This window comes from Antedon mediterranea, chromosome 8 (assembly GCF_964355755.1).
Source record: "Antedon mediterranea chromosome 8, ecAntMedi1.1, whole genome shotgun sequence".
Taxonomy (NCBI): Eukaryota; Metazoa; Echinodermata; class Crinoidea; order Comatulida; family Antedonidae; genus Antedon; species Antedon mediterranea.
In genome coordinates, this window is record NC_092677.1 from 23,276,250 (window position 1) to 23,303,011 (window position 26,762).

General features: G+C 31.0%; 1 protein-coding gene across 5 annotated transcripts in view; it reads right to left on the reverse strand.

The window, feature by feature from the left end:
• The window catches only part of LOC140056895 (docking protein 5-like), a 66,675-nt gene that overhangs the window by 29,629 nt on the left and 10,284 nt on the right, over positions 1-26,762 (reverse strand). For 2 of the 5 annotated variants that reach the window (XM_072102417.1, XM_072102413.1), the window contains exons 1-2: positions 10,804-10,938; positions 5,598-5,808 (exon numbers count right to left, since the gene is read on the reverse strand). In XM_072102417.1, coding sequence (XP_071958518.1) covers positions 5,598-5,663 — 66 coding nt within the window. In that variant the 5' untranslated portion in view covers positions 5,664-5,808; positions 10,804-10,938. Of the gene's footprint in view, positions 1-5,597; positions 5,809-6,698; positions 6,744-10,803; positions 10,939-16,568; positions 16,701-26,762 lie in introns of those variants that run through there. The other 3 variants (XM_072102414.1, XM_072102416.1, XM_072102415.1) reach the window with 3 other exon arrangements.

Below are 26,762 nucleotides of genomic sequence, written 5' to 3' on the forward strand. Positions count from 1 at the left end.
CTATTTTTAGTTACATATATACAGTATATATAAATATACATATTTATATATATAAACAAATCAGGCAAAGAACATATAAATATATACATACACACACACACATACATATATACAATCAATTGTGTTGCATAGCACTGTGTAAATTATATATAAATAAATAAATAATTTTTATTTTTTTTTATATATTGATAACATCAAATAATACCTTATATAAAAAAAACAGCAACATGTGGAAAAAAAGATGGCAATCCACGAAAGGCAAGCCTGTGATGTGGAAGCCCACACAATGAAGTAATAAATAAGTTAGACAGACACACAGGTACAGAACAAAATTACAAGACACGAATCACAACACAAACAGACATCAACAAACAGAACATGCACAGACACACACGAACACAAATCACCAGGGGAAAACATTAATATTTAGAAATGAGGAAAGATTTGAATGTTTTATTAAATAAAAATTTAGTAGCCGAATGTTTAATTTGAAAAGGAATTTTATTCCAATTCATGGGACCAGTATATCTGATTGAATGTTTAAAGGCAGTGAATCTTGGTTTTGGCAAATGTAGGTCTTGTGCAATACGAGTATTATAATTATGAACTTCGTGATTAAATTTGAAAAGATGAGATGAAGGAGAATCAGCTGTCAAAGAGTCATAAATAAATGAAATTTGTTGAAAAAGATTGATATCAGCTAATTTAAGAAAATTATGTACGGAAAAAATAGGGGAAGTTTAATAGTAAAAGCTAACTTTGAAAAAAAATTGAAGTACAATATTAGCCATGAAGAAATAGCCTTTAGGTAAAACTACCTACTGATAAACAACTGTCTGTTAGTTTGATATCCAGTGTACTACTAGTATAAAATTCTATAATATATTAGACTTGGCCTTCAATTACTCTAGAGAGGAAAAGTACTTGGTGAAAAATATTGATTTTCATTATCGTAGATTTAATGGCTAGGTTATAATGATTATTTATTGTAAAATATACAATTTAAAAAACCTTGATTGTATAATCACAAATGTTTTGTGCTAAAGTATTTTTATTTTTTTTTCAATTTAAATTTTAATAGATATATTTAAATGAATTTAGGGAAATTTATAAATGTATTTTGTTCTAGAGATAATGTTCTTCTTTGGGGATTTTGGACGGTTTTCAATATGTTTTTTTTATTGCTAATCACAGCTCATTTGATTGGCCCGCCAATAGTTAACTATAGAATTTATATCACGTCAACCGTGCCATTTAGCAAGATAAATAATTTATAGTTACATACATTTTTTCTAGTCTGTATGAAATTACTTTATATCAACATATTGCCATTAATTTTAATTCTCTAATACTATTTTGACATTTCTACATTCACAAGTAACATTAAATTATGGAAACGAAAGCAAGAATTACAATTAGCTTGCTAAGACAGGAAGCTATTTCCAATTATAAAATAACTTGTTGAGTAAATTAAAAAAAGTTTAAATATTATAATGGTTTCCAGAGTCTGGCTATTATATAACTGAAATATATTTACATGATTTTGTGATTGTGTATTTTACATTAAATGATGCATAAATTATTAGTTTTTTACATAGATTTTTTAATAATTTATAAATCTTCAATTGTAGGAATGTGGGCAAACTGATGATTCTGGGTTCAAATCTATGTTAATGCATTCTCAGATTTATCCTATTTTCACCATTAATTTCCAGTATATCACTTTGGTGTTTTAGAAATTCTCTGTTTTCTGTCATTATTACATAATTATATACTGTAGTTGGATAGCCGAGTGGTTAGGACACTTGACTGTCATACAGATAGACACGGGTTCAATTCCTGACAACCCCCAGTCCACTCAGCTGTATATGAGTACCTAGTTGAAAATACTAAGGAGAAATAAGGCAGCGTGGAAAGGAACTGGCCACCCTACCACATAATGCCGAGGCTTAGTACAATGAGCTCCTAACAGCTCATTCCCCGATGTTCAGAATGAACACAGGACTCACCTATTACATAATTATATACAATAAACACATTTTCTGAAAGCATACAGAAAATAAAACATAAATAATTATAATTATATTTTTTGGAGGTTTATTTAATAAAAAGAAGCTTCCCATTGTTATGTTAAGACCAGACCAAAACCATCGGTTTATTTTAAAAGTACTTCTATGGAATATTAATGAACCAATTGTGACATTTGCTTACATAAAAATGGACTATGAAACATAGAGTACATGTACAATATTTGCAATTGTCTTATATTGTATAGTCGCCCATGGGCAAATATAGATTTGTGTGCGTTAAACTTCACTTTTAACAAACGTAACCTTTGGTGTGTTTTACGAATACATAATTTATTTTTCATATTAGAACTTTTATTTCACAATCATCCATATTTTAATAATTTTGTTTTAAGTGTTTTGATTTATATGTACAATGCGTGAAAATCAATACGCATTACAAGTGTACTACACAGCTGTCCTACTTTTTGCTACAATTCATCAGCATACACTTTTTACTTTTATGAAGTTAGTTTACCTCAGAGAACTATATGCATGCATTACATTATACAGTTGTTGTTTTCAGCAATAAACATAAAATATATTGTAGAACACAAATATTTATGGGACATACTTTAAACATTACCAACAGGGTTTTGAAACAGCATTAGGCAATGCGTCCTTGGAACGATTTTATTACAAAGACATATGAATGTAATGCAGTGTATGTAATCATATCACCATCTTTCCACTCAATTTCATAATATCTTCCATGTTCTGTGGTTGATTTATGCACTTTGAAACAAGTTCTGACCAATCACAAATTAGATTCTTCATTGACAATATAAATCAACAGGAGGAAATGAATTGAAACATGGGTCAGATGACTTGGTTGGTTGTAACCCCTGGTAACCCCAGGCATTCTTACCAGACAGGTTACCTCAAAGGTGAAAATTTACTTTCTTTTTAATCAAATGCAACTCCCCAAGTTTAGTGTTTACAGAATTTTGGCACCAGCCAGAGCACACGACTATTAGTTTTTCTCGTAAATCTTGACAACACTGAATACTGCCAAGCAAACAGCATTAACTATTCTATCTATACTAGAAAAGTTTGGTAAGAAATGTTTAAAGTGCTGTTTGCAATGATATAATTATAACCACAAAACAACCTATTAATGTCAATTCAAATTATTTAAAATGGTCTATCATTTTAACTAAATACAACTGCACATGTCCTGAACTTGTTTCTGCAAGTTGAAAAAGCCACAATAACGTAGTTTTTATCAGAAAAGTGTTCCATGTAATTCTGTAATTAGGCTACGAAATTAATTATTTGATTATCATATGAATCAAAGATCAGAAAATAAATTAAAATGCCATTTGTTGATGCATGATATAAATACCAGATTTGATTACATTTGTAACATTGACAATTACCTTTAATTAATTTGTAATTTAACATTGTTGTCCAGTTTTTTTCTTAACATGTCATCATTTTTTATGCTATTGTTTTTTAAATGAAATATATTTATTTGTATAAATTAATAAAGAGGATTTCTGCAGTACACTGTAGTTTTTGTGCAATGATTATTTTCATTATTTCATTCAGTTTCAGTGCTGATATTTTTGTTTCAGTCTGAATAAATGGACCAAGAGTCTCACAGAATGGCAATCAAGAAATGTTAAATAAAGTAGAGAAAGACAAAGGAGGAGAGGAAGACAAAAGAGAAGAGGTGAAATAAGCAAATCAAGAATAGCATATGACAGAAGAAAATGGAGAAGAGGGTTTCACCTAACAATGGATGAACAGCCTGATGAGGATGATGAAATAAATTAGAGAAAATCAATTTTTGGAATGTTTTTTTTTATCAAAAGAAAGAATAATAAGACATTTTGGGATTTCTGGTTCAGTTTAAGACTTTGTTTTCTGGGCACTCCTTTTTCGGAGATTTCACTGGATGCTTTTGTTGATGGCTAATAATGAACACAGGATATAAAACACATATTTGATATGCTTAAATGTAACAATACTAAAAATCACTTTATCTCAGTCTGACATTGTAATTTCCGATACTTGATATATTAGAAATTTGGATAACCTCATATGGATATAATTACACTGTACTTCAGTATCTTTCACATTTAACTTTCTAGTAATGAATACCATCGATAGCTATAAGGAATTAACCTCCTGCTTGAATAATCCATCAGTATCTACCAGTAATAAATGATCACATAAAGAAAAGTGGAACAGATGATAAGAAATATATGCAGATTACAACAAGTCAAATCTTCTTTTTTAAATTACAACAAATAAGTATTTCTCTTCAGGCCTGGCTGGCAAAGTAATTAAACTGAGTATTTTCCCAAAGCACAATAACCATTTATATCTGTCTTTCCTTCATTTACATAACAGTTTTCTTTTCTCCTGGGGGAATTCTTTATATTTTTTGCTTTTTGCTAGACAGACCTATTTTATTCATTACAATACCAGTGCAATATGTTGATACAAGCTGGTACTTATTGTTACTTTATATATTAAAAGTATTTGTGAATTAGTGTGAAAAGTATTGCCTACAAACTTAAATCTTTGGCTTTTGCACCTTGATATGAAATAAATCAGAAAGCTGACCAACAAACAACTTGTATTAATCAATGTACACACACAGTAAAGTGTTATATTGCCCAAAGCAATTGGTTTGGTTATGAGAGTTTTATCTGGATAATAATCTTCTGACAATAGCTTGTTGATAATCCTAACATAACATGTTGTTCAGACTCTAAAGAATTTACCAATAATTTAGTCAATTTGTTTTATATAAAATTCACCGTTTTCCATCAGTGTTTAGTGTATACATTTTAATATAAATCCAAAGGCAAATTACTGAAAAAAATGACAATGCTGTGGGTATCAGTGGCTGGATCTCAATGGAGATACAAAAATAAAAAGCGAAAAGCTAAATCAAAACGATAAAGTAAACAGCCAGAAAAGTTAGCAGAGCTTTCGGGCAACACTAGCCCTTCATCAGTGCAAGTGAAGGAATTTGGATAACGTCATAGTATAAAGCTGGCAAGTGCTGCCTGGGTTGACAGGAATATTTTAATATATATATATATATATTTATATGAACTTACACCTTTAAATCGGTGGCACTCAATCAATAACAATTGGTGCGTTCTTAAGTAAAAGTTAAAAATTCACAAACTAACAAATATGTAAAAAAAAAAACCATAACAATAAACATTACCTCCAACAAAATAACATTTTAAAACTTAAATTAACTGATGTTCAGTAATACAGATCTTAATCTAATATAAAGATTGAACATGTTCAGTAATACAGATCTTAATCTAATATAAAGATTGAACATGTTTAATTTCTGATCTTTTTTTCCAAGCTCTCTTGGCATAAAGTTTACCAAATCTATCAAAAATCTGCTCTACTTCATAATAAATCGTATCACTTTATTACAATTATTACAGTATTTTCTATATAATATATGCAAAAGAAATATTTTACTGTTTAATAAACACCAATATTTCTAAATATAAAATTATCTTAAATTAAAATAAAAGAAGTGAAACTTACCCCTAATTTTCGGCTTTTTAACCTGACATAGCCCTCCTTGACAGTATCTACGAATTCAGTTGTCATTTTGTGCGATTGTAGCAATGAAATAAATAAATATGCATCCCAAATCAAAAAATCTTCTGCCACTTGTAATCTTCAATTACATTGGTAAATGTAACACTAATGAATATAGACGCAAAATGTGACCTTGTTTTATAAACAAAAACCCCTGCAAGAAACAGAAAGAGTCAAGTTTAAGTCATACGGTTACTTAAACCTCCAGGCTCAAGAAACAGATCTGTATGACTGCTAGCAACGCTCTCAATTAGAGAAATGGCTGAGAATGTAGTACTGTATGCTATATGAGAATGACATCCACGATAGTATTATGTAACAAGCTATATTTGCTATCAACCAACCAATTCAAAAAACACTTATTTCTTCTCTTCTTCTTTTTATTTTCCTTTCATAAAACTGACAATGTTCAAATAGACTATTTATTTGCAAAACTGGGTTGATTATTACAAACATCCTGTCTTGGAAAAAAAAACTGGCAGAGCGGAAAATAATTATATAACACATAAATTATGTGACACGTTATCTTAGGAAATAATAAATGGAAAACAAGTTACATATATATAATAATGTGCTAGGCTAGCATTTGTAAAGAAATAAACATTTAATTTCAACAATTTAAATGCATAAAAACAACAGAATATTTAATAATTATGTATACAGTGCTTGAATGAATTCTTAAAAAATAACTAAAAATAAATAAAAATAGTACAGTCATTGTACAATATCATATTAATAATGCAAGGATTAGCCATAATACTGTAAATGGCAAAAAGAGTAATGTTAACAAATTTTAAAACCACTATTTCTATTTCCATAATGAATACCATGTTTCTTTCAAATAAGATAAAAACTTACTACTACAGTATACTGTTGCATATACAGTATTAAATAATTGAACATATAGTAAATCAGTAGTAGCTCTATTTAATAACAGAATACAGTATGGCATGTAATTACAAGTTGATTCATTCAAAGGATGAATGATGCGCTAATTAGCTTAACAAGACCCACATAAACAAAGTACAAACAGTAAACTATTACCTTAAAAAAAATAATCACAGGTCTACGCAACTGCTTAGTACAAACTGTATGGAGGAATGCAAGTCCACTGTGTTCACTGGGTAATTCCTCATTAAACAATGAACCAATAGAATGCATCTACAGTACAAGCAATCAGTGATCACTGGCTCACTGGCTAAGTTTATGTTGTTTGCTTTTTGTTGGAATTCCACTGCTTGCTCCAATGATTTCCAGCGTGTACGATAAATGGAATCTCCCAACAGACAGCCTGTCTACACTCAAGCAGACCAACTTGCTTAGGCCACTTGCACGTTCCCTAGTGATTTTCCCTGTTGGCAATACTAAAGCAAGAGCTTGGGTCCCAATTCTCTTCTGTTCATGTAGATCATGAAACAATTTATTACCAGCTTAAATTTAATATATTCTTGGAATGCCCGTAACCAGATGATAACTCAAAAAATGCTGGTTTTAATTGGTCAATTATATAACATCAATCACCAGGATTTTTTCCCTTTTATCTATCTTGTTTTACCACAATATTTTGACAGCTTGTTTAAAAATACAATTAGCAGTGTTTTGTGGTCATTATCAGTAATTCCACATTTCCTTTCCTAAAAACACAATTAATACTGATAGAGGAGAAGGTGACACTGTCACTAGTAGGATGTCAATTTATTTACAGACAATTGTATCCATAGTGTACATGTCTGTGCCATATTGGCATCATGTAAACAAAACTATGCCTTTTTTCAATTTTACATGCCTTTTTTCTCTATCGTATAGTTAAGTGCAGTTTGTTGAATTTGTTGTTTTGCGTTCAAACACAAAAAATACACCAGATATTAACACTTTATACAGTATATTGGAAGCAATTGTCTAATTTTGAATACATAAACATACTGTACATTGGATTTATCTCTGACACCTATCAGAGTTAGTGGTATATTAGATTTATATTGATGTTAACAACACACAGAACAGAAAAAAACACACATACATAAAAATTCAGTTATCTTTAAAGTCCGCAGAAAAATTTGAGAAACCGAGCATGATGTTGTGCCGGTAGATGAATCTAAAATACAGGAGTTTCCCGGACAAACATGACTGTTGGCTTGTATGCAGTTAAGTGTGCATAAAAGAGAGTTTACTCCGTGCCTGTAGCTAGTAGAATACTGTACTTTTAAAAGAATACATGGAATGTACTAGACAGACATCAAGCAGGCATTTTCAGATGATGGGTAAACTTGTAGCAGAAACAAATAACACATGTCATGTTTGGTTGCTGTATATCTGACATTCAATTTTAAAAGAATAGGAAGGGATTAATGAGACAATATAAAATATACCATTAATATTGTATCATAATCATAACAGATGAGTCATAAATATCATAAAATTGTCCTCCAGTGCAACATAAATATCTGAATATGAAATACTCCAACCATAAAATGAAAAATCAAGTAACAATTTCCACCATTAATCAATGTCTCGAAATACAATTTGTTATAAAAATGTAAATTATTTCAAATAAAGAAATTCATGGAAAGGTTCCTGATGGTGAAATTTCTTTCAATGTCATAGCGATGTGTCTTGGAAATCAGTGAAGCGTGAAACTGCTTCCAAAGTTTCTGATTGGCGAGACATGGTGTCTAAATAAATAAGCTTGCATCAACAATGGTCCTGTAGAATAGCCCACAATCTTATTAGCTCAGTTTACTATAATAACATTGCACAAAGAATTTAATTATAGATATGAATTAAATTTAACAGCTGCAGGCTACTACACCAATCTTTAGAAATTACATTAATATTAATATAAGAAATCTAGTCTTAGAGAAAAATGTTTTAGTTTATAAAATCTGCTTAATGGTTGGTAAAACATTTCCAATAATTTACAGGTTAAATATTTTCAAATGCCAAATATGTTCATAGCTATGTTTATAAATGTGGTGACACAAGCTTTTCCGTGTAAAATGAAGTATTTATTATTATTATTAAACAAATAATGGTCCATTTATACACAGACCTCAGATAAGGCAGTTTTCCAATATTTGAGTACATTTCTGTCTCCCTCTAATAATCTAATTTATCACCAATTGTTTCTGATATACTAAACAAACATTTTGATATTTAGTGTGACTATAAATTTACCAATTAGCTCTACTTGGCCTAACATCATTCTACAGTAAACAATGCACACTGGCAAAATAAAAATAGCTGACCCTAGATTTGTTTAAATGTTTGGGTCAGTACTTGGGCATCATAACCATTTGTTTTACAATGCACTATTCTGGAATTCAGTTGTTTGTCACAGGGACACATCATCGGCATGCAAACAGAAGGATTGAATTTAAAATAAGTCCTAGAGGAACAATTGCATTACACCTAGAGGGTTGAGATCTTCAGCACAGGTCAATTGGTGTAAGGATCCTGTCTACATCTCAACACATGTAAATCAAAATCCTAGTTACTCATATGTGATTGGATCATCAAAATGTGTTGACAAGCTTGTCCTAATAGATAAATCAATGTGACAGGGGAATACAAAAATGGTATCTTATATTTTAATGCTATTTATTTTACTTCAAATATGAGAAGTGATTTGCTTTTATCATAATTAATCCGTTAGTGTTTTATTAAAAATTAGGAACTTGTTTTATCCTTTATTAAAGGTCAGTTCACACAGGATTCGTTCCATTGTAAAACAGCAATTGAAAACTTATAAAAATGATAAAAATTAATATGAATGATTGCAAAGAATAATTATGTATTCAGCATGCTTTTAAAATACTGTCTGTACATTTTCTGACAGTAGGTTAACAGGTAATTGGAAGCAGATGTGCCACTCTAAGCCTGGTTAACTTGTCAAGTTATTTGTCAAAATTCATTTCAAATAATAATTAATATTATCAGGTCAGTCTGTAGTGGCCTAAAGTAGTACTAGATCCTGTTTCTGCTGCGAAAAATTACCAATTAAATAATTCCAACTTGGCAGCAAAAACGGAACAAATTTTCAATGAACTGGTTATTAAATGGCAGCATGAAAATGGTAAAACATCCGAACAATTGGGGGTTAGAAAACTAACGGTTATTTAGATTGTTATCCACAAAATTTAATTATTTGGGAGCACAAATTCAGCAGAAATGCAGACACTCTAAAAATGTTATTTTTAAAAAATTCTATATAAAAGTTCATAAAATGTTATCATCCGTACAATTCCCCAAAGGGCTCTAGAGTGAATTCGAAATAGAACATAAAAAAATCGGTATAACTATAACAAATACAGAAGTACAAATTACTGAAAAAATGAAATTTTGTGGGTATCAATGGAGATGCAAAACAGAATCAGCAAAAATCTAAATCAAAACAATAAATCTAGAAATATGTGCAGAGATATTGTTCATTCAATGCAGCTTGTTTTTAATTGGTGTATCTCATTATAACTTTGTTTTGTTTTGTTTTTTACTTAATTTGTGCTACTTAGTTTAGTTTTGTTATTTTTGTATTTTATAAGTAATGATGGAGTAAGCGCAGTTTTCTGTTTGGGCTCATGCCTATTACTTGCTCCTGGCAAGATGAATTGTGAAATGTACTTTAATGAACTTTTGCCGAATAAATATTATTATTAGAGCTTTCAATTCAAGTTTCAGGCAACACTAGCCCTTCATCTGTGTATACAGTATATACCGGTATATATTCACATACTTCATTGTCATTAGACATGCGCGCTCTAATATTTTGTGCCATTTTCAAACAGAGACCATCAGCGAAAGTGCTATAGTAATTAGGCATAAATCATGGCCATTTTTTCCAATCCTTTACCTATAGCCAGCAGACAACATAGGCCTAAATTTATTTTTTGTTCAGTTGCTTACTCTTGCCCATTATTAAGGAAAGGAGAACTCCCTGTAAAAACACTGGCTACTACAGGCTTTTATTCCTGTCATGGGCTAGTTGTGTCCTTATAGTAAGGGTAAAAACCGGAATTTACCATTAAGGCCTATTAATGGGTTTAAATAGTAGTTAAATTATACACTAGATAGAATAAATAATTGTTAACATTTGCATTATTTCTTAATTATTTTGTAATTCTTTAATTAATAAACAATTGTGATTAAAACTAACCTTAATTCCAAGTTTAACAAAACAAAAGCATTCTAAATCGTGAGAAAGCCTAGGTCTACATTAAATCCATCAGGTGCAGATATCCCTCACAGAAGGCTTACATTCCCAGCTGAGGAACAGGAGTCTAATGTTGAAATGAGCCCTGCAACTCCTATACACTGAATACCTTAACTCAAATTACCTCGTACAAAGGACATTGAACTATAAAAGTCACCGCACCAGTGACATTTCAATTTAAAAGCAATAAGACGTCAGGACAAGTTTACAGCCAATTGGCTTCCTTCAGTTTTCTTTATATTTTTTATTAATATAAACAAGAACTATTCAAACAAGAAATACTTCTTTAAAAAAAATTGGATTGGAATTATATTTCAAGCAGTTAATTAAGACAGGTGTTAAAATAAATATTTAATCATCACAGACATTCTGTAGAGTGTAAATTAATAATGAGATAATGAGTTAGGTGTCTATATGTAAATCCCAACAGGTTTCTTAAATCTTAATTTACAGATTGCAGTTGAAGTTGATATGTATTATGACCTTACATCATTTTCCTTCTAAGGTTGTGTTTACAAAATTTCAAAGCCTTCGGAACATGTTGAAAACCAGTGTACATATCCTGCAACTTTTCTTGGGCCCCGTTTCTGCTGCCCAAAATATACCGTATATATACGGTATATTTTATATACGGTATATTTTTTGGCAGCAGAAATGGGTCTCATAAAAAATATACCGTATATATATGCGGTATATATACCGCATAAATATCCCCATCGTTTGTGGATATTATACGGTATATTCCAAAATATACCGTATATTTCGTACCCCGTTTCTGCTGCACTCAAAATATACCGTATATGTGACCCGGCCCATGACACGAGGTCAAAAACTAACAGAGCGTGATGCGTTTGTTTGGTTTTTCTGCTGCATTGACACACACGTGTATAATAAGCAAGCAACAAATCAAAATATCACTGTGGACTGAAGAAATAACTATTTTTGCAATTCAATTGTGGGGAGAAGCGAAGGTTGGGGTGGGGGGGGGGGGAGACTGCATGGCAACAGAAGAGATACCGAGATTTACAAAAGTATCTCAAACAAAATAAAAGCAGAATTTGTGGTAGACTTAATAACGCCAAAGTTATCGGCAAACGCCGTCGTCTTCTTTGCATAAATCTAGTCAATGCCCATTCTACATTTCTAGATTGTTTGTGTGATGTAAATTCGTTGCCACTTCTGATCATTAGATTTAAAATAGAAAACAATGCTAAGACGTTTTGAGAAACCATCATTGTTTTGTTTTTGTCATGTAACCTCACTACACTAGACTCTAGGTCAATCCATACTTCCGTCTCACAAAATGCATTTTGGGTAATGAAAGCCAACTTTTTTACAGCCCACCCACGAAGTATGTGCAGCGGAAACGGTGCACGAATTTCATATACGGTATATATACGGTATATTTATACGGTATATTTATACGGTATATTTGGGATTGGCAGCAGAAACAGGGCCTTAGTCAACTCCGGCCTCCAAAGCCCAAACAAACGTTTTGATTGATTAATTAATTACCGAGTTATCTCTCAGGACATCTATGGAACTTTCCCTTTCGCAAACGTAGCCTATGAAAGACATGTTCAAAAAAACAGTCTATGAGCCTGTTTCTGCTGTGAACAAATAACCGATAAATAATCGTGTGAATAATTGAAATAACCAATAAATGGCTTTTCACTACTTGTCTTTACATACAGTGGAAAAAATAATATTCTATGCTACTGACAAATTCCCAAAGATAATGTATCAACATTTCAGTTCAGTTTCGGTACTATAATATTGAAAGAAATTATATGTACCATTCCACTGATAATCATTCATTATTTGTATACTATTTGCCAAAAGATAATATCACAACTTGACAACTATTAGTTTGCCACCTATCTCTTGTAGGCCTACACAAACCAAAACTTGAGCACTGCCATATCTAGCCTCCTTCAACATTGGACAATGGAATGTCCACCTTGGTTAGAAAACTACTCACAGTTATAAAAGTTGTATTAATAATAAATAATACAAACAGTATTAATATAGTTATTGATGAACAATAATACAAAAGATGATGTCAGTGGTACAATCTTTAACAATTTATTTTTTTGATATATTTGTCATTCTTCTGAGTCTGAAGACGCTCTCTGATCAGGACAGCAAAATTCTCAAGGTATAATTTTTATTAATTTGGAGGGTTTTGAAAGGAATTGTCAATCTAATGAAAAACGGAACAGAAATGGTTGAAAATGCTCATTTTACATCAAACTTATTATTTAATTTACCTTATTAGTGACTTATGCTACCATTGATTGCACACAAAAATTCATCAATAATACAGGTACTGTAGCTAAACTGTTTACTCTGTAACTGCTTAAATAAGATTGTCCAGTACAGTATTATATTTACAGTATTTATAACTTTTTAAAGTGGTAGGGGGTCAAGCACCTCATTACAGGATACCTATTATCTGGTAACATACCAGCAGTAGGCCTTACCTACCTGATCACAGAGGGATAGTGATTATTGAAATCCTCAACATGATTGTTAAAACATAATTAAAGCTGTTTCCATCCTTGTTAAATTAGGTGTCATGTAGGGTGTTAATCTGGCCTTGTAATTAGGAATTAAGGTATCATTGTACAAGTGTTAATGGTTTTAATTATGGTGGCTATTATTGCTAGAAGTAAACCTATTCAAATAAACATCACTTTTTTCTATTTCAATATTTAAAATGGTAGTTTCATAAGCTTCTTTTTTTATGCAATTTGACTTTGCACTATTTGAAAATAAATACTCATTGTAACAACATACATTTCAAGCTCAGAAAGTGGGTGAGTACTCACTCAGCCCAGCTCGGAGGCTTTAGTCATAAATTTCAGGAGGAAAAAAAATATAACATTCTCATTTTGACTTTTTGCTTCTTGTAAAAAGTATTAAACCTTTCTGGAGTGTTACAGTTTTGGGGAGGGTGAAAATGTAAAGCAAATTCAGCTCTGTTTCCCCTTTATAACGCACACGATATCAAGTCACTGAGTTCTGTCAGTCTACCATAGGATTTTACATAAATACAGTATCGTAATTGCGATTAATAATTCTACAATTATAATTTAGGATGTTTCTTTTCTGTCATATAAAAATTGTTTTTTTAAACATTTCTTATTTAGCCCCTTTCAAGTTTCATGTTTCCATGTTGGAAAACATGTTAGATGTAGTAAAATATTGAAATGGTAAACGTTCCAGCCTATACTCATTAGTATGTACTTTTGGATTGATTCATATCATGTGTACTTTTAACATAAAATTAGAGATTATCCATCACTAGTAAAATTGTTTCTTTAAGTGAAGGATTACCGGCTATTTGAGTTGCTTCTAGAAACAAGGCAAGTGTTAAGAACTTAATCCTTCTCACTTGAACAGTTTCAACAAACACTTGAAACAATACAAGTAGGAATTCTAGGTCATATATGTACCAGTTAAACTATAGAATTAGTAATATGAGTTTACGTACAACTCCAAAAGCTGAAAGCGCAGGACTATCAGATATCCAGTCAGCACATTCTAAGCATACAACACAATCCGCAATGCATTGTACGATACTTGATCTATTTACCAGTGACAAATAGTATATACAGTAGTAAAAAACACTAGATCTACAGGCAGTACAGTACAACAATAATGAAAAGCGAAAACAGAATGTTAATTTGTATATATAAATATTTGTTGATGGATTCAAACATGTACTACAAATGGAGAGAGGCATTATATACCAATAGATAAAAGTTTTGGTCCTCTCTCCTTCATCTTTTTTTTGTGTGTGTAATGTATTATACTACTGTATATGGACAATTGTCTGAAATAAAAGTTGAATTGAATTGAATTGAATTGAATATCTAAATTCAATGTTGAATGATCAAACTGTTTTTTCATACTACTACTGTACATGTTGTTATTTTGAAAAACAACAAACCTAGGATGTGATTATTAACCATGTTTTGGTCATCATGTTAGGTACTCAATATAATCTATTCTTAGCAATTGTGTATACTATTATTATCACAAGACGTTTTTCCTTTTTTTATGAATATATTTTTTTTATCCGAGAGAAGATTGCTTATTTCTGGATGTCGGGAGTAAAAATCAATGAATAATTATCTTCTATAAAAGAATTAACAGAAGGCCAAGCTATTTGCTATAAAAAACTAAACCAAACCTCTAATAATCTTTCTCAAGGAAAGAGGATCGAGGATGACTTTTAGATCCACAACCTGGAGTCTATACCATTGAACCACACAGTGGTTTCATAAGACAGTGGAACCAACATATATTTTGAATGTTTATATTATCAACTAGACTATAGAATAGTGGAAGTGGAATCATCAGATCAAAATTGTCTACATAGAACTTTCTTTCTCCAAGCTATCTTGCTCCAAATAGATAAAAAGATTGATGGCACATAAGTTATTAATATGACTTTGATGACTATTAAAAGCATAAGGAATGTAACACATTAGTATGGTTTTATTAAATAGTATTTTGGGAGTACTTTGATTGGCGTTTTCAACCCCCAACCCCCCATAAATTATCAGTATGTGACTATTGGTAGAATAATAACATAAATGCAATATGAGTGACAACTGTTCAAGGCCAAGTCTAACAGTTATGATGGATTTTGTAGCTGAAGGCGTTGTTGTCATATCACAGAAGTATGAAAACCCTATGGATTTAACACTAATTGCTGGAAATTTACAATTGCATGCCAATGGCTATTTTATACTTAACTACTATTGCCTGAACAAAAGAATGAGGACAATAAAATGACACCATTAACTTTGAACATGCAGGTATTTTAAACTACATGATAAACGGCAAACTTTAAAATCATTTATCAACATGATTATGATGATGAGGTTAATGACAACACAGGTGTTAATGCTAATTACAATGAAAATTCTGGAATCAGTGTGGGGGATGGACGGAAGCATGTAAATAAGAAGTTGGAGAAGATTCAGTAGGATTTCCAAAACTACTTCTACTACTACTACTAATTGTCCCATTGTGGTCTAAAAAAAATGGTCTGAAAAATTGTCACACTAGAACAAATGTTTATATATTAATTATTATATATAAATCCAAGGGCATTACTGAAAAAATGACAATGCTGTGGGTATCAGTGGCTGGATCTCAATGGATACAAAAAAAAAGCGAAAACCTAAATTAAAACGATAAAGTAAAACAGCCAGAAAAGTTAGCAGAGCTTTCGGGCAACACTAGCCCTTCATCAGTACAATTATTATATATATATATACATTATTATTAAACCGGGCAATTAATGTTCTTTGCCTGTTGTGTTTATATACATTATTATATATTAATTACTATATTATATGACTTTTATTGTATTTATGCAAGTGTATCTATTAACAAACTAGTTTATCATTATGCTATTGTATATTATAAGTTGTTATAAAATGAGGAAATAATTGAGATAGAAATTGAATAATCAATCAATCATAAGCTGCTAATCATAGTTTTAATATCACCTACATATTATTATTATATTTTCTTCCATAACACAATTTCATTATATTATTTAAAAATCAACCAATAGTTTTAAATTGTAATATGCAACATATAATGAATGATTAATTAAATAGAAAATACATATAAAATTAAAGTGATTTAAATCAATATGTTATACTAAATTAATATTGTATACATACCAGCAATTGAATATTATCCAATTTTCTAACATTAACAATATGCTTTGTTGATGGGCAACTCACATTTCATGTCTGTACACAGAGAGTGCCGAAATAATAATAAGAACGTGCACTGCTAATCTGAAAATATTATCTGCTTCTTGTTGCGGAATCTACCCTTTATCAAAGAAAATAACACCTTTCCGCATTCAAATTAGAAGTGGGCTGGACAAGGCCACACTCTCCGACTGCCTTTTGGCACATTCAAAACAACTCATATGATCAAATGCAAGTACGTAAACAAGCGTAGTGCTAGTTAAGTTATATGCATAGTAGAACATACTGAATATCCACATTTAAAGACTGGAAACTCATTTAATGGATCAATAAATCCCTTGCCTTAGAGCTTGCCGCAGATTTGGAACCAGCTTAGAAAGAAATCTTTGCTTGAGGTTACTCATGGATTTAATGCACACACACAACGACAACAATTTTCACAAATGCAACAATAACAGCAGCGGGCTTCAAAGACGCCGACTGCTAAAGCCAGTTTAGCGCAACCTTAAACTGGCGACTTGACGTCAATACGAGCGAGTGCACAATTTTAACCCAAGGCAGATATTAGGCTGGTTTCACATTTCTTAAAAAATAATATTATAATCAAATGAATAGCCTTTACTTAGATACAAGTATACAAGGCCAAAGCTCCAGAAGAAACAACTTGAAAAATGATACTATTTTTATGATATGAAAACAGGTCGGCATATGTATGATTAGGACCTCGACCTTCACACTGAGGTATAACATAATTGTTCTGTTTGTAAGACAAGCAAATCAAGTAGACTTACAGTCGGGACTTCAAACGGCAATCTTAACGCCCAAATCAACACAGATGTTACAGTCTCAGATAAGCTCTAGTGTTTGATGTAAATTATGCGTGATGCATTTTATTGAAGAAAATCTTATAATAAAATGTATAGCTTCTGAAAAAACATTGATCATCATCAAGGGAGATTTTTAATCATTGAATTTATAAAGACTTTATGTTTACATCAAAGGATATAAGATTGATTACATGCAACTTTAAATTACTGTTACAAATTGATCATTATTTTGTACATAATATTAAGCAGGTGCTACATGTTTCTTGACTCTAGACAATAACAATTTATTCTACAGTGATGTCTTGATACCAAACAGTTTCCAAACAGTTTTCAACTCTACCCTCTAAGTGGACAAAGCTCATAGTAACCTCATAATTATGTATTACCATGGAGTAATTACATGTACCATGCTTAATTAAGTTTTGATTTTTTTTATATAATGGTGAAATGTTTCTTGTGAACTTTATTCAATCATATCGCGAATTCATAATCATAATAATAATAATAACGTGTAGTGCACTGATTTTTACAAAAAATATTAATTATAAAATATATAAATAAATTAAAAAATATTGACTATTAATTGAATTATACTGACAATTATTGAAATACAGAAGTTGAATAAAAAAATACTGAATAAATACACAGTTTCATTAGAGGTCTACAATCAATGGAAAAGATCAATACATTTACTATTTTAAGTATTAAAAATAGCAGATAGTGTTTAAAAAAATTATATTGGCGCCTACAAATGAAGTAAAAGTTATATATTGATTGATTGAATCACTAAAAGCAAGGCTTTAAAATGTGATGTCCTATGTGACAATTAAAATCTATTCTTCTATTCTACTATCTATATAAATTATGCTTACATTTTAATATAACAGGCTTATAGAAATGCATGGCACGAGGGGCGGGGGGGGGGGGGGGGGTTGGAAAGAGTGGGGCTGGAATGAAATGTACTTTTATCTTGCTCAATTCAAGCTTACGTGCCGCAGCCTGCACATATAAATACTGATCCATTTTATTTGATTCCAATAAGCCTACTGTTACTACTTTACTTTTTTAAATTAACTTATAAATATACTTTTCTATAAAAATTTATAATAAAGAAATGACAAAAGATAGTTTCGAACAACCTATTGGTTTCTGTCACTTATTAGACATCAATAAAACTAGAGGGCTCTTCTCAAATGTTTATTCTGTGTGTTTATATCCTGCTAGAGTAAATGTTCGGTCGGTTCCTTTTTTAACAAGAGTTTGAAGTGTTTTAATTGTAAATCTTTAGAATTTATTGGTACAAATAATTTCATGAGGTGAAATAGTAAACTCTTATGTTGGTTTATCCAGGTAAGCTAGGCACGATATAGACTAGTAAACTCTATTTGTACCTGAAGCGTTTGCAGGCATTTAGGTCTAGCCTACATTAAACGTATATTTCCTTGTGTAATATCTTTTTTCAGTCTGTAAAAGTCAAAACTTCCATAGAAGATGCTAAAAAACACTGAATCAAGTTCAGTATTTTAAGCTTTCTACGTCCGCAAAAGTTGTACCTAAAGCTTTTTCTAGCATATGGACCACATATCTGATTTAAATGTTTACAATATTCCTTTAGTTACAATTTACAGTAATTATGAATTTTCATTTTAAATTGTGATAAATAATTGTCCTCATATCTCAAATTGTCCTTGTATTGGATAATTTGTAAGTTTTGTATGTTTTAAGAGAGTTATTGAATAACATTTAAAAATATGCGTTAATTCATTACATGATTTGAAAAAGGAATTAAACAATAATAATCGTTATCTTGCCATGTGTTCATGAATAAACTAAGCTATTCAAATGGACAAATAAATCATAATCAATTGATGGATTGATGAAATAAGTTTGTACGTTTGTAGGGACATGATAAACAATGATAAAACAATACAGTAAGTACTGATTACTGATTCTTTTGATAGTATCAGACATATTGCCTTAGAACATATTCATATCGAGATAGAAACCAATCAATATAGATAGATTCTAAATGTTTTTTTGTTTTCTTTCTTTTTTTCACACTTCTATTTTGCTTTAATTTCTAGATTCATCTAATTAATATCAAAATATTACAGTATCATTCATGAATAAACAAATAAACGTTTTGGAGCATATTAATTTCTCCAAAAATATGATGATAATGGTTAGCGGGGATTGTTACATACAAGGCACAAACAGAAGATAGGCAATACAACGGATAAGTTATATAATCTATGTTTATTCTTCAAACAGATAAGCCAAAGATAATAAAATCAATTAAAATGATTATAAGATAGAGGTTCTTATTAATAATATGAAATAATTATAAGACACACAATCGAAATACAAATAAATAAAACTAACAAATATAGCTGAGCCCAAGGCTAATATATGAAGCTTTATAATCCAGTTGTTCAAAACAGACAAACAGACTTGTAGATACTTCAATAGACTTTTTTAACAAGTTTAGTTTAGCTATCTCAGTATTCATAGTAGGACTGATTCATTTATTAATGTACCTGTATTTATATTCTTATACAGGATATATGGGGTGATCATTATGATCACATAAATAACTTTAAGATGATAAAATTGGTTTTAAGATGAAATCCAAATGACATCATCTTCTTCAGGATAAAGTTCAAATAAATGTATAGTGTATAAAGAAATATGTTATTTGTTTTATAAATTTATAATTTATGTTTTTGAAATTCAATTGTTTTTCGCAACTTTTAAACAAAGCCGGCAACAAAGAAAATCCAAAGTTAACCTTAAGTGCAAAAATGTAGGATTAAAAATTAATTTGCATAAATATTTAATGGTTTGGTTGATTTTTTTTTATGTTTAAAAATACATGAGTTGCATTGGCTGTGTAAAACCAGTCCAATTACTGATAATGAGGCTGGTTGTTTAGTAGCATTTTAAAACAATAAAAGGTACTTTTATCGGAAATTAGCTTCGTGTGTTAAACCGTCAAGTTTACAAGCTTTATTCCCATGAGCCTCGGAATGTGTACAACATATAAATTGTAAGATTTCAAAGATTAATTGATTAATGAGATTATACTTGACGAATTTTAAAGTGTTGCTAACACACTTTGTATGGACAAAGATCGATTATATATTGCTTAAATGCATGTTAAATAAAACCATTACAGGCTAGTGCATTAAAGCCCTAAAGATTCTGCATTTTACTCTTCTCTGGCTAGTGAAAACCATTGCAAAATAAAACATCATTTCTGGTTTGAGAATCACTGGTAGTATTCACCAATCACACGTAGGCTTAAGCTTTGTCTACACTATCAAACCATGGAGGTCAAACATAAATAAATAATTTTTTACCTCCATGATCAAACTTTATGTGACGAAAAAAATATGATGTGCCCATATATGGACATGATGACATCATATCACTACCATATTTGGGCATGTCGCACTTATTTTATCAAACTAGTTTGATATTGTAGACAGAGCTAAAAGGATCTCTCCTATCCTTAATGAATACTACTAAGTCAAAAAACTGTTTGTAAATTAATTATAAGGTTTAGAATGCTTTTACATAACATTCGGAATAATCTTTACACCAAAAATATAGTTCCGTCCAGTCAGTAGTGCTCAAATCTAATGCACTGCCTTATTTCATGTCATGCTTTCACCAAAAGAGTCCCTTATTAAAATAGTTTTAAAAGAATCCACAGGTTTAAATTAACTAAAAACCTAATAAGATATTGCTTTGCACAGTTTTATTTTACCAGATTTTTGGGAAAGTGATGATAGGTCAACTTCTCTAAATGCTAAGCCTTGGAGTTAGTTTTAATTAAATTATGTCATTAATTATTCATTATAAAATGATAAATCATTCACTAAAGGTTATCTTTAATCAGATTCAAGTTCATTATAAGGTAGTTAGTGTTCAGAATGCTTTATTATCTACTGAATAATTATTTAATTTAAGCACAAGGGATGTGTTGATTGTAGCACAATTGAATTGTATGATACTTTGGCATACCTAAAGTAGTGAAATGAGTACTGTATACAAAACAACTTTTCCAGAATCAGAAAAGGGTCGCTGCACATTTTACTTTTTTACAATTGACCAGTGAAGTGCTATTTCCAAGCTATATTATTCTCAAAAGTCAATATTTTCAATTTCAAGTCTCTCCACCAAATTGTAAATCCCCACAGTTATCCATTTCCAGTTTTACTCATTGATATATTATACTAGATCGTCAACTGTAGAGACAGGAAGTGATTCCAACAGGAGAGGGGGAATCTGAAGATGGCTGCCATAGTTCAAATATTATTTTTAGCATAGAAAAATAAAAATAGAACAACATATTTTTGTTAAAGCACAGTCAAAATAAGTAGGCTATATTGTTAATCACAGTGAATGCTTATTATAGCTAGTTTATTATGGAAAAGATATTGTAAACATTTAAAAACATTCAATGTTATCAGATAATTGGGCCACTAAATCTATATAGAAATAAATATATAAGAAAGAAATAATAAGAAAATAAAGATTTTTTACAAAAGCAATAGGTGATCTTTTTAGATCACCAAAATATGCTGTGGTTAATGGCCACTTTGAATGTCCATATATTATACGATTGTAGTAAAGTAGAAAGATTTACCTATTCAGGCTGTTTACAAGCACTTTGATCAATGACTTGCAGTATAATAAGCTAGACAAATTACCCTATAAATTGCCTACATCTTAACAAACGTGATCTGAGGCCCTGTTTCTGCTGCCAACTAAATACCGTATATTATACGGTATTTTTTTAATACCGTATATATACGGTATATTTTTGGCAGCAGAAACTGCGCTCATAAAAAATATACCGTATTTTGTATACCGTATTTTCCCCACAAAATTTGTGGATAAAATACGGTATTTACAAATTTATACCGTATTTTTTGTACCCGTTTCTGCTGCCAATAAAAAATACCGTATTTTTTTTTACATGACAAAAGGTCACCATTCGTGTTTTTATTTTCTGTCGCTGTTAGCTGCTTTACACACATGTATAGATATATTCGGCGAAAATGTGGAGCGAATACGTCACAGTTTTACTAAATAAATGTGTGTGGGGAAGCTAAAATGTCTGACCAACTAAAAGGTAATAAAAGGGACAACCACATTTATAAAGACATTTCTAACAAAATAAAGCAGGAGTATGGAATAAACTTGTCTCCAAAGCAAGTAAACTCAAAGCTGAAGAGCCTGCGAAAGCAGTACAACATTGCAAAATACAATAACTCGGGGAGGGAACGAATTAATTGTCCCCATTACGATGTTTTCTGTGCTCTCACAACATCTCTATCACTAGGGCTAGGCTGTTGAAAGTGAGACGTAAAACTTCCTTTATTGCGACTTTTAATTATCGATCAAATAAATGAATGGCAATTTGGGTAAAAAAGATGAAATTTAACACGACCACCCAAGAAGTATTGTTAGCAGAAACGGGGTACTAAAAAATACGGTATAAAAAATACCGTATTTTATACCGTATTTTTATACCGTATTTTGAGCAGTTGCAGCAGAAACAGGCCCTAAGAGTTAAACAAAAAAGAACAAATGAGTACATCTGAAGGTAAGTAATTAAACAAGCATTTGGATAAAGAAATTCCTTCACAATAATCAATAGAAAATGATAAACCTTATATAAAGGTAAATCTACTATTCTAAATGTTTTCTTGTCCTTTTTATCTTCTTTTAATTGCACGATTGTGTTGTATAAACAAGTCTGAGTCCAGTGTTATTGAAATTCAGAAATTTGATTTAGTCTATAAACAAGTTACTACTGTATATATAGTCTATGATAGGTAATTTTTCAGCATAATAACTGCAAAGCATCTTTTGTGTTAAGAATTGTACTGCTAAGCACGATTTTATAGGCAGGCATTGAAGACAAAATAAAAAACAGCCACTCTGTGTGAAGAACAACCAAATAGTGGACAATTAACCCAGACAGAATAAATATCTAACATATACAAGAAATATTATGTTACTGTTGTGGAAACTGTATGAGAGTGTCATTCCTATTTTAAAATCCTGCGTAAGATTAAAGACCATGCCTGCTATTCTTTTGCCTCTTTAAACAATTGCAATTTCAACCAGGGCTCTTGTGATGACTTGACTTATAATTAAATGTTTTTCTAATTTTGTGTATTTATTTTTTTTTTTCAAATTTAACACCTCTAAATATGCTACAAAAATGTGTTTTTTCTAAGTTTCAATGAATATTAATATGAATAAAGGAATTTGGTTGATTGATAATGTAATCATGTGTAAATGTTTTTTTTAGAGGCCTTAATAATTATACTATACTTGTTTGTTGTATGGGTTTAGTTGTGGAAACTCACATACCGTAAAACCTTGAAAAGAAGCCCATGGGCTTCTTCTTTTTTTAGTGCTCTTTGGTGGGCTTCTTTTCGAGATGGGCTTCCTTTCGAGAGTACTTGTTCAAACTGTAGAGGGGGCTTCTTTTCGAAATGAATGCTGTAAATTTTGTGAATTTCTACTACAATAATATGACTTTTGAGACATATTATGTTTAATATCCTAATTAAAAAACAATATAAAAAGCAAAAAACAGTCCTATGATTCACCGTTAAATACAATCATTTCGTTATCATCGTCGTCATCATCCATAATGGAATATTCAAGAGTGTCGTCTGTCGATGATGGCATCTCATATCCAACCAACCCTTCGACGTTTACTTCTTTGTTTTCAATGAACCATCAAGGGCTACATTTATCCCACACTTTCTGAACAACCCAATTTGCAGCAATGGATTTGTGTTCATCATGGACCAGGCATTGCCAAACCACTTTGTTATAAGAATTCGCCTATCCCTTGCGCAATCTTACCCATCACATAATCATCGAGGTTATCATTGATATGTTTTTCAAACTCTTTTTTTTATCGCATTCTTAAATGGCTTGTTGAATACAACATCGAGGGGCTGTACTCTGCTGGTACAACCAGGGGGTACATTGACCAACACATTGTGTTTGGAAGCCAAAAGCTCCTTAACTGTGTCTCTTTGCTGTGCTTTATATACATCTGTTAATCTATCTCGAAAAGAAGCCCATACTATCTTGAAAAGAAGCCCAGGGGGGCTTCATTTCGAGATGGGCTTTTTTCGAGAGTACTTTTGCCAACTGTAGAGGGGGGCTTCTTTTCGAGATGGGCTTCCTTTCGACTCAATTTTTGCATTACAATACAAAATTAGGGTCAGCTCCCCCTACCTCCTTCCACCCGTCAATAAAACCCCTGATCGTCCTATTTTTAAACTTACAACATCGATTATATTTCAAAAATATAAAATCTACATGAATCACATGCATTAGTACACCATGATATGTTTGATATTGACAGATCCAAATTACAAAAATCATCATTATTCAAATTTAACCTGGAAAATTGTTGGCCCAGTGGTGATATGTTATCTGTGCACTACTACACTTCTGTAGCAGAACCAATTCAAAAATTGTCATTAATGAATATATTAGTACAGGTAAAATCTTCAATCATTTCAATAAGCATGGCAAACATTCATAGAATTAGGTCAGTTAATAAAGCCGCAAGGTCAAATTAACCAACTTTACCATGAAATGTATTGCAGCAACACATAAAAGAAAAGTGTAACAATTACTGGCTAATAAATATCTCTCTTGATGAATATTCATATCGTCCAGTTTCATCTCCAAATCATGTTGCTAATATAAAATGGCAAAATGAATTCATCATTTATTCTAATACTAATTCTCTTTTTGAGTATGAATTGAAAATTTGGTAGCAAATTTGTATTAAGAACATATTTTATTAAATATATCATTTATTTTAATACAGTAGATTAAAAGTGCAGGAAATTAAATGTATATGGCTGCAATATATAAATAAAACAACAGGCCGCCATTGAGCTTGTTACAGTTTCTTAAACTGTTAGGCATTAATGACCATATTTTATCATCAACAATTGATTTAAATGAGTGTATACATTTAATGTTATGATCTATTTTCAAAGAAAGAGTTCATATTTGGCTTTATTTAGCAGAGACAGATCCATATGGTGTAAAAATATGTGATATACAGTATTACAATTAATTTGCACAAAGCATTTAGTCAACCACTTTTTCAATGCAAAAGATTCTCCTATTTGATTTGTATTACATCAGGATGTTACTAACAATAGGAAACAACTACACTGCATTTATTAAAACTTTTTATATTTACATTTTCTTTTTGCTTTAATAGAAATGCCAGTGTCTCTCTTTTGAAAAAGAACCTGACCCAAAATATGGCTCTGATGATTAACACTTTTCAGAGAAATACATAAAAAAAGCAATTTTATCTGTATGCTAATGACTTTTCCTCCCAACCAACTAAAATCTAATCCGAATCTAATAATTTATTTATGATAGTAACAATGATTGCCAATTTCAAAGTTTAATTGTAAATGATCTTTTAACTGCCTTAGGGTATATTGTCTAGATTATATATTATTCTGTCTAGAATTTTACAAATTTATCTACCCTGTGCAAAAAAGTCATTTCCTACATATCACACATTATTTATACAGCTTTAAATATTTCAGCAAAGCATGCACATATTCTCTTCTCATTAATAAAAATAGTCCAATGTAAAATATAAGTGATGATGCAGACATGATACCATTGTTTTTGTTATTTGCCTTCATAAGTGAGTGTGGCCTAGCTGTTAAGACAGTGGAACCGTAGTCCATAGCCATAACATCGGCAAGGGTTCAATCGCTCACTCGCTCCATGGTTCTGGTGGTAGAACAAGTCTTCATGGATAAGGACTATAAAAACCGTAGGTCCAGTGTACATCTGGCTCATGTGCACTTTAAAGAACCTAGTACATCTTTCGAGACGAGTAGGAGGTTACCCCGGTATACTAGTTCATACATACACACTGTCGTGGACAGACGTAATGACGGCGTAGTTGGCTGCCGATGACACAATGTGACCCTTAGGGGAGAAGAATGTTGTTGAAAAGATATAACATCTAAGTCCACAGCGCCTTTCATCACTAATTGTTGCTGGAATTGGCGCTTTACAAAATTCGTATATATACTGTATATAAACAACTCCCACCCTCTTGTTATGATATCTTTAACATAAAAGATTAATTTTACCAGTATGGTTGGTAAGGAACAGACAACCCTGTGGCCCGCACAGAGATTGTTCTCTTTCCTTGCAATCACCGCACTACTTTATTTCTCATGGCTATGGCACTGTCTTTAATAGCACCATTATGTTGATTCTTCCACATTTTCTAAAG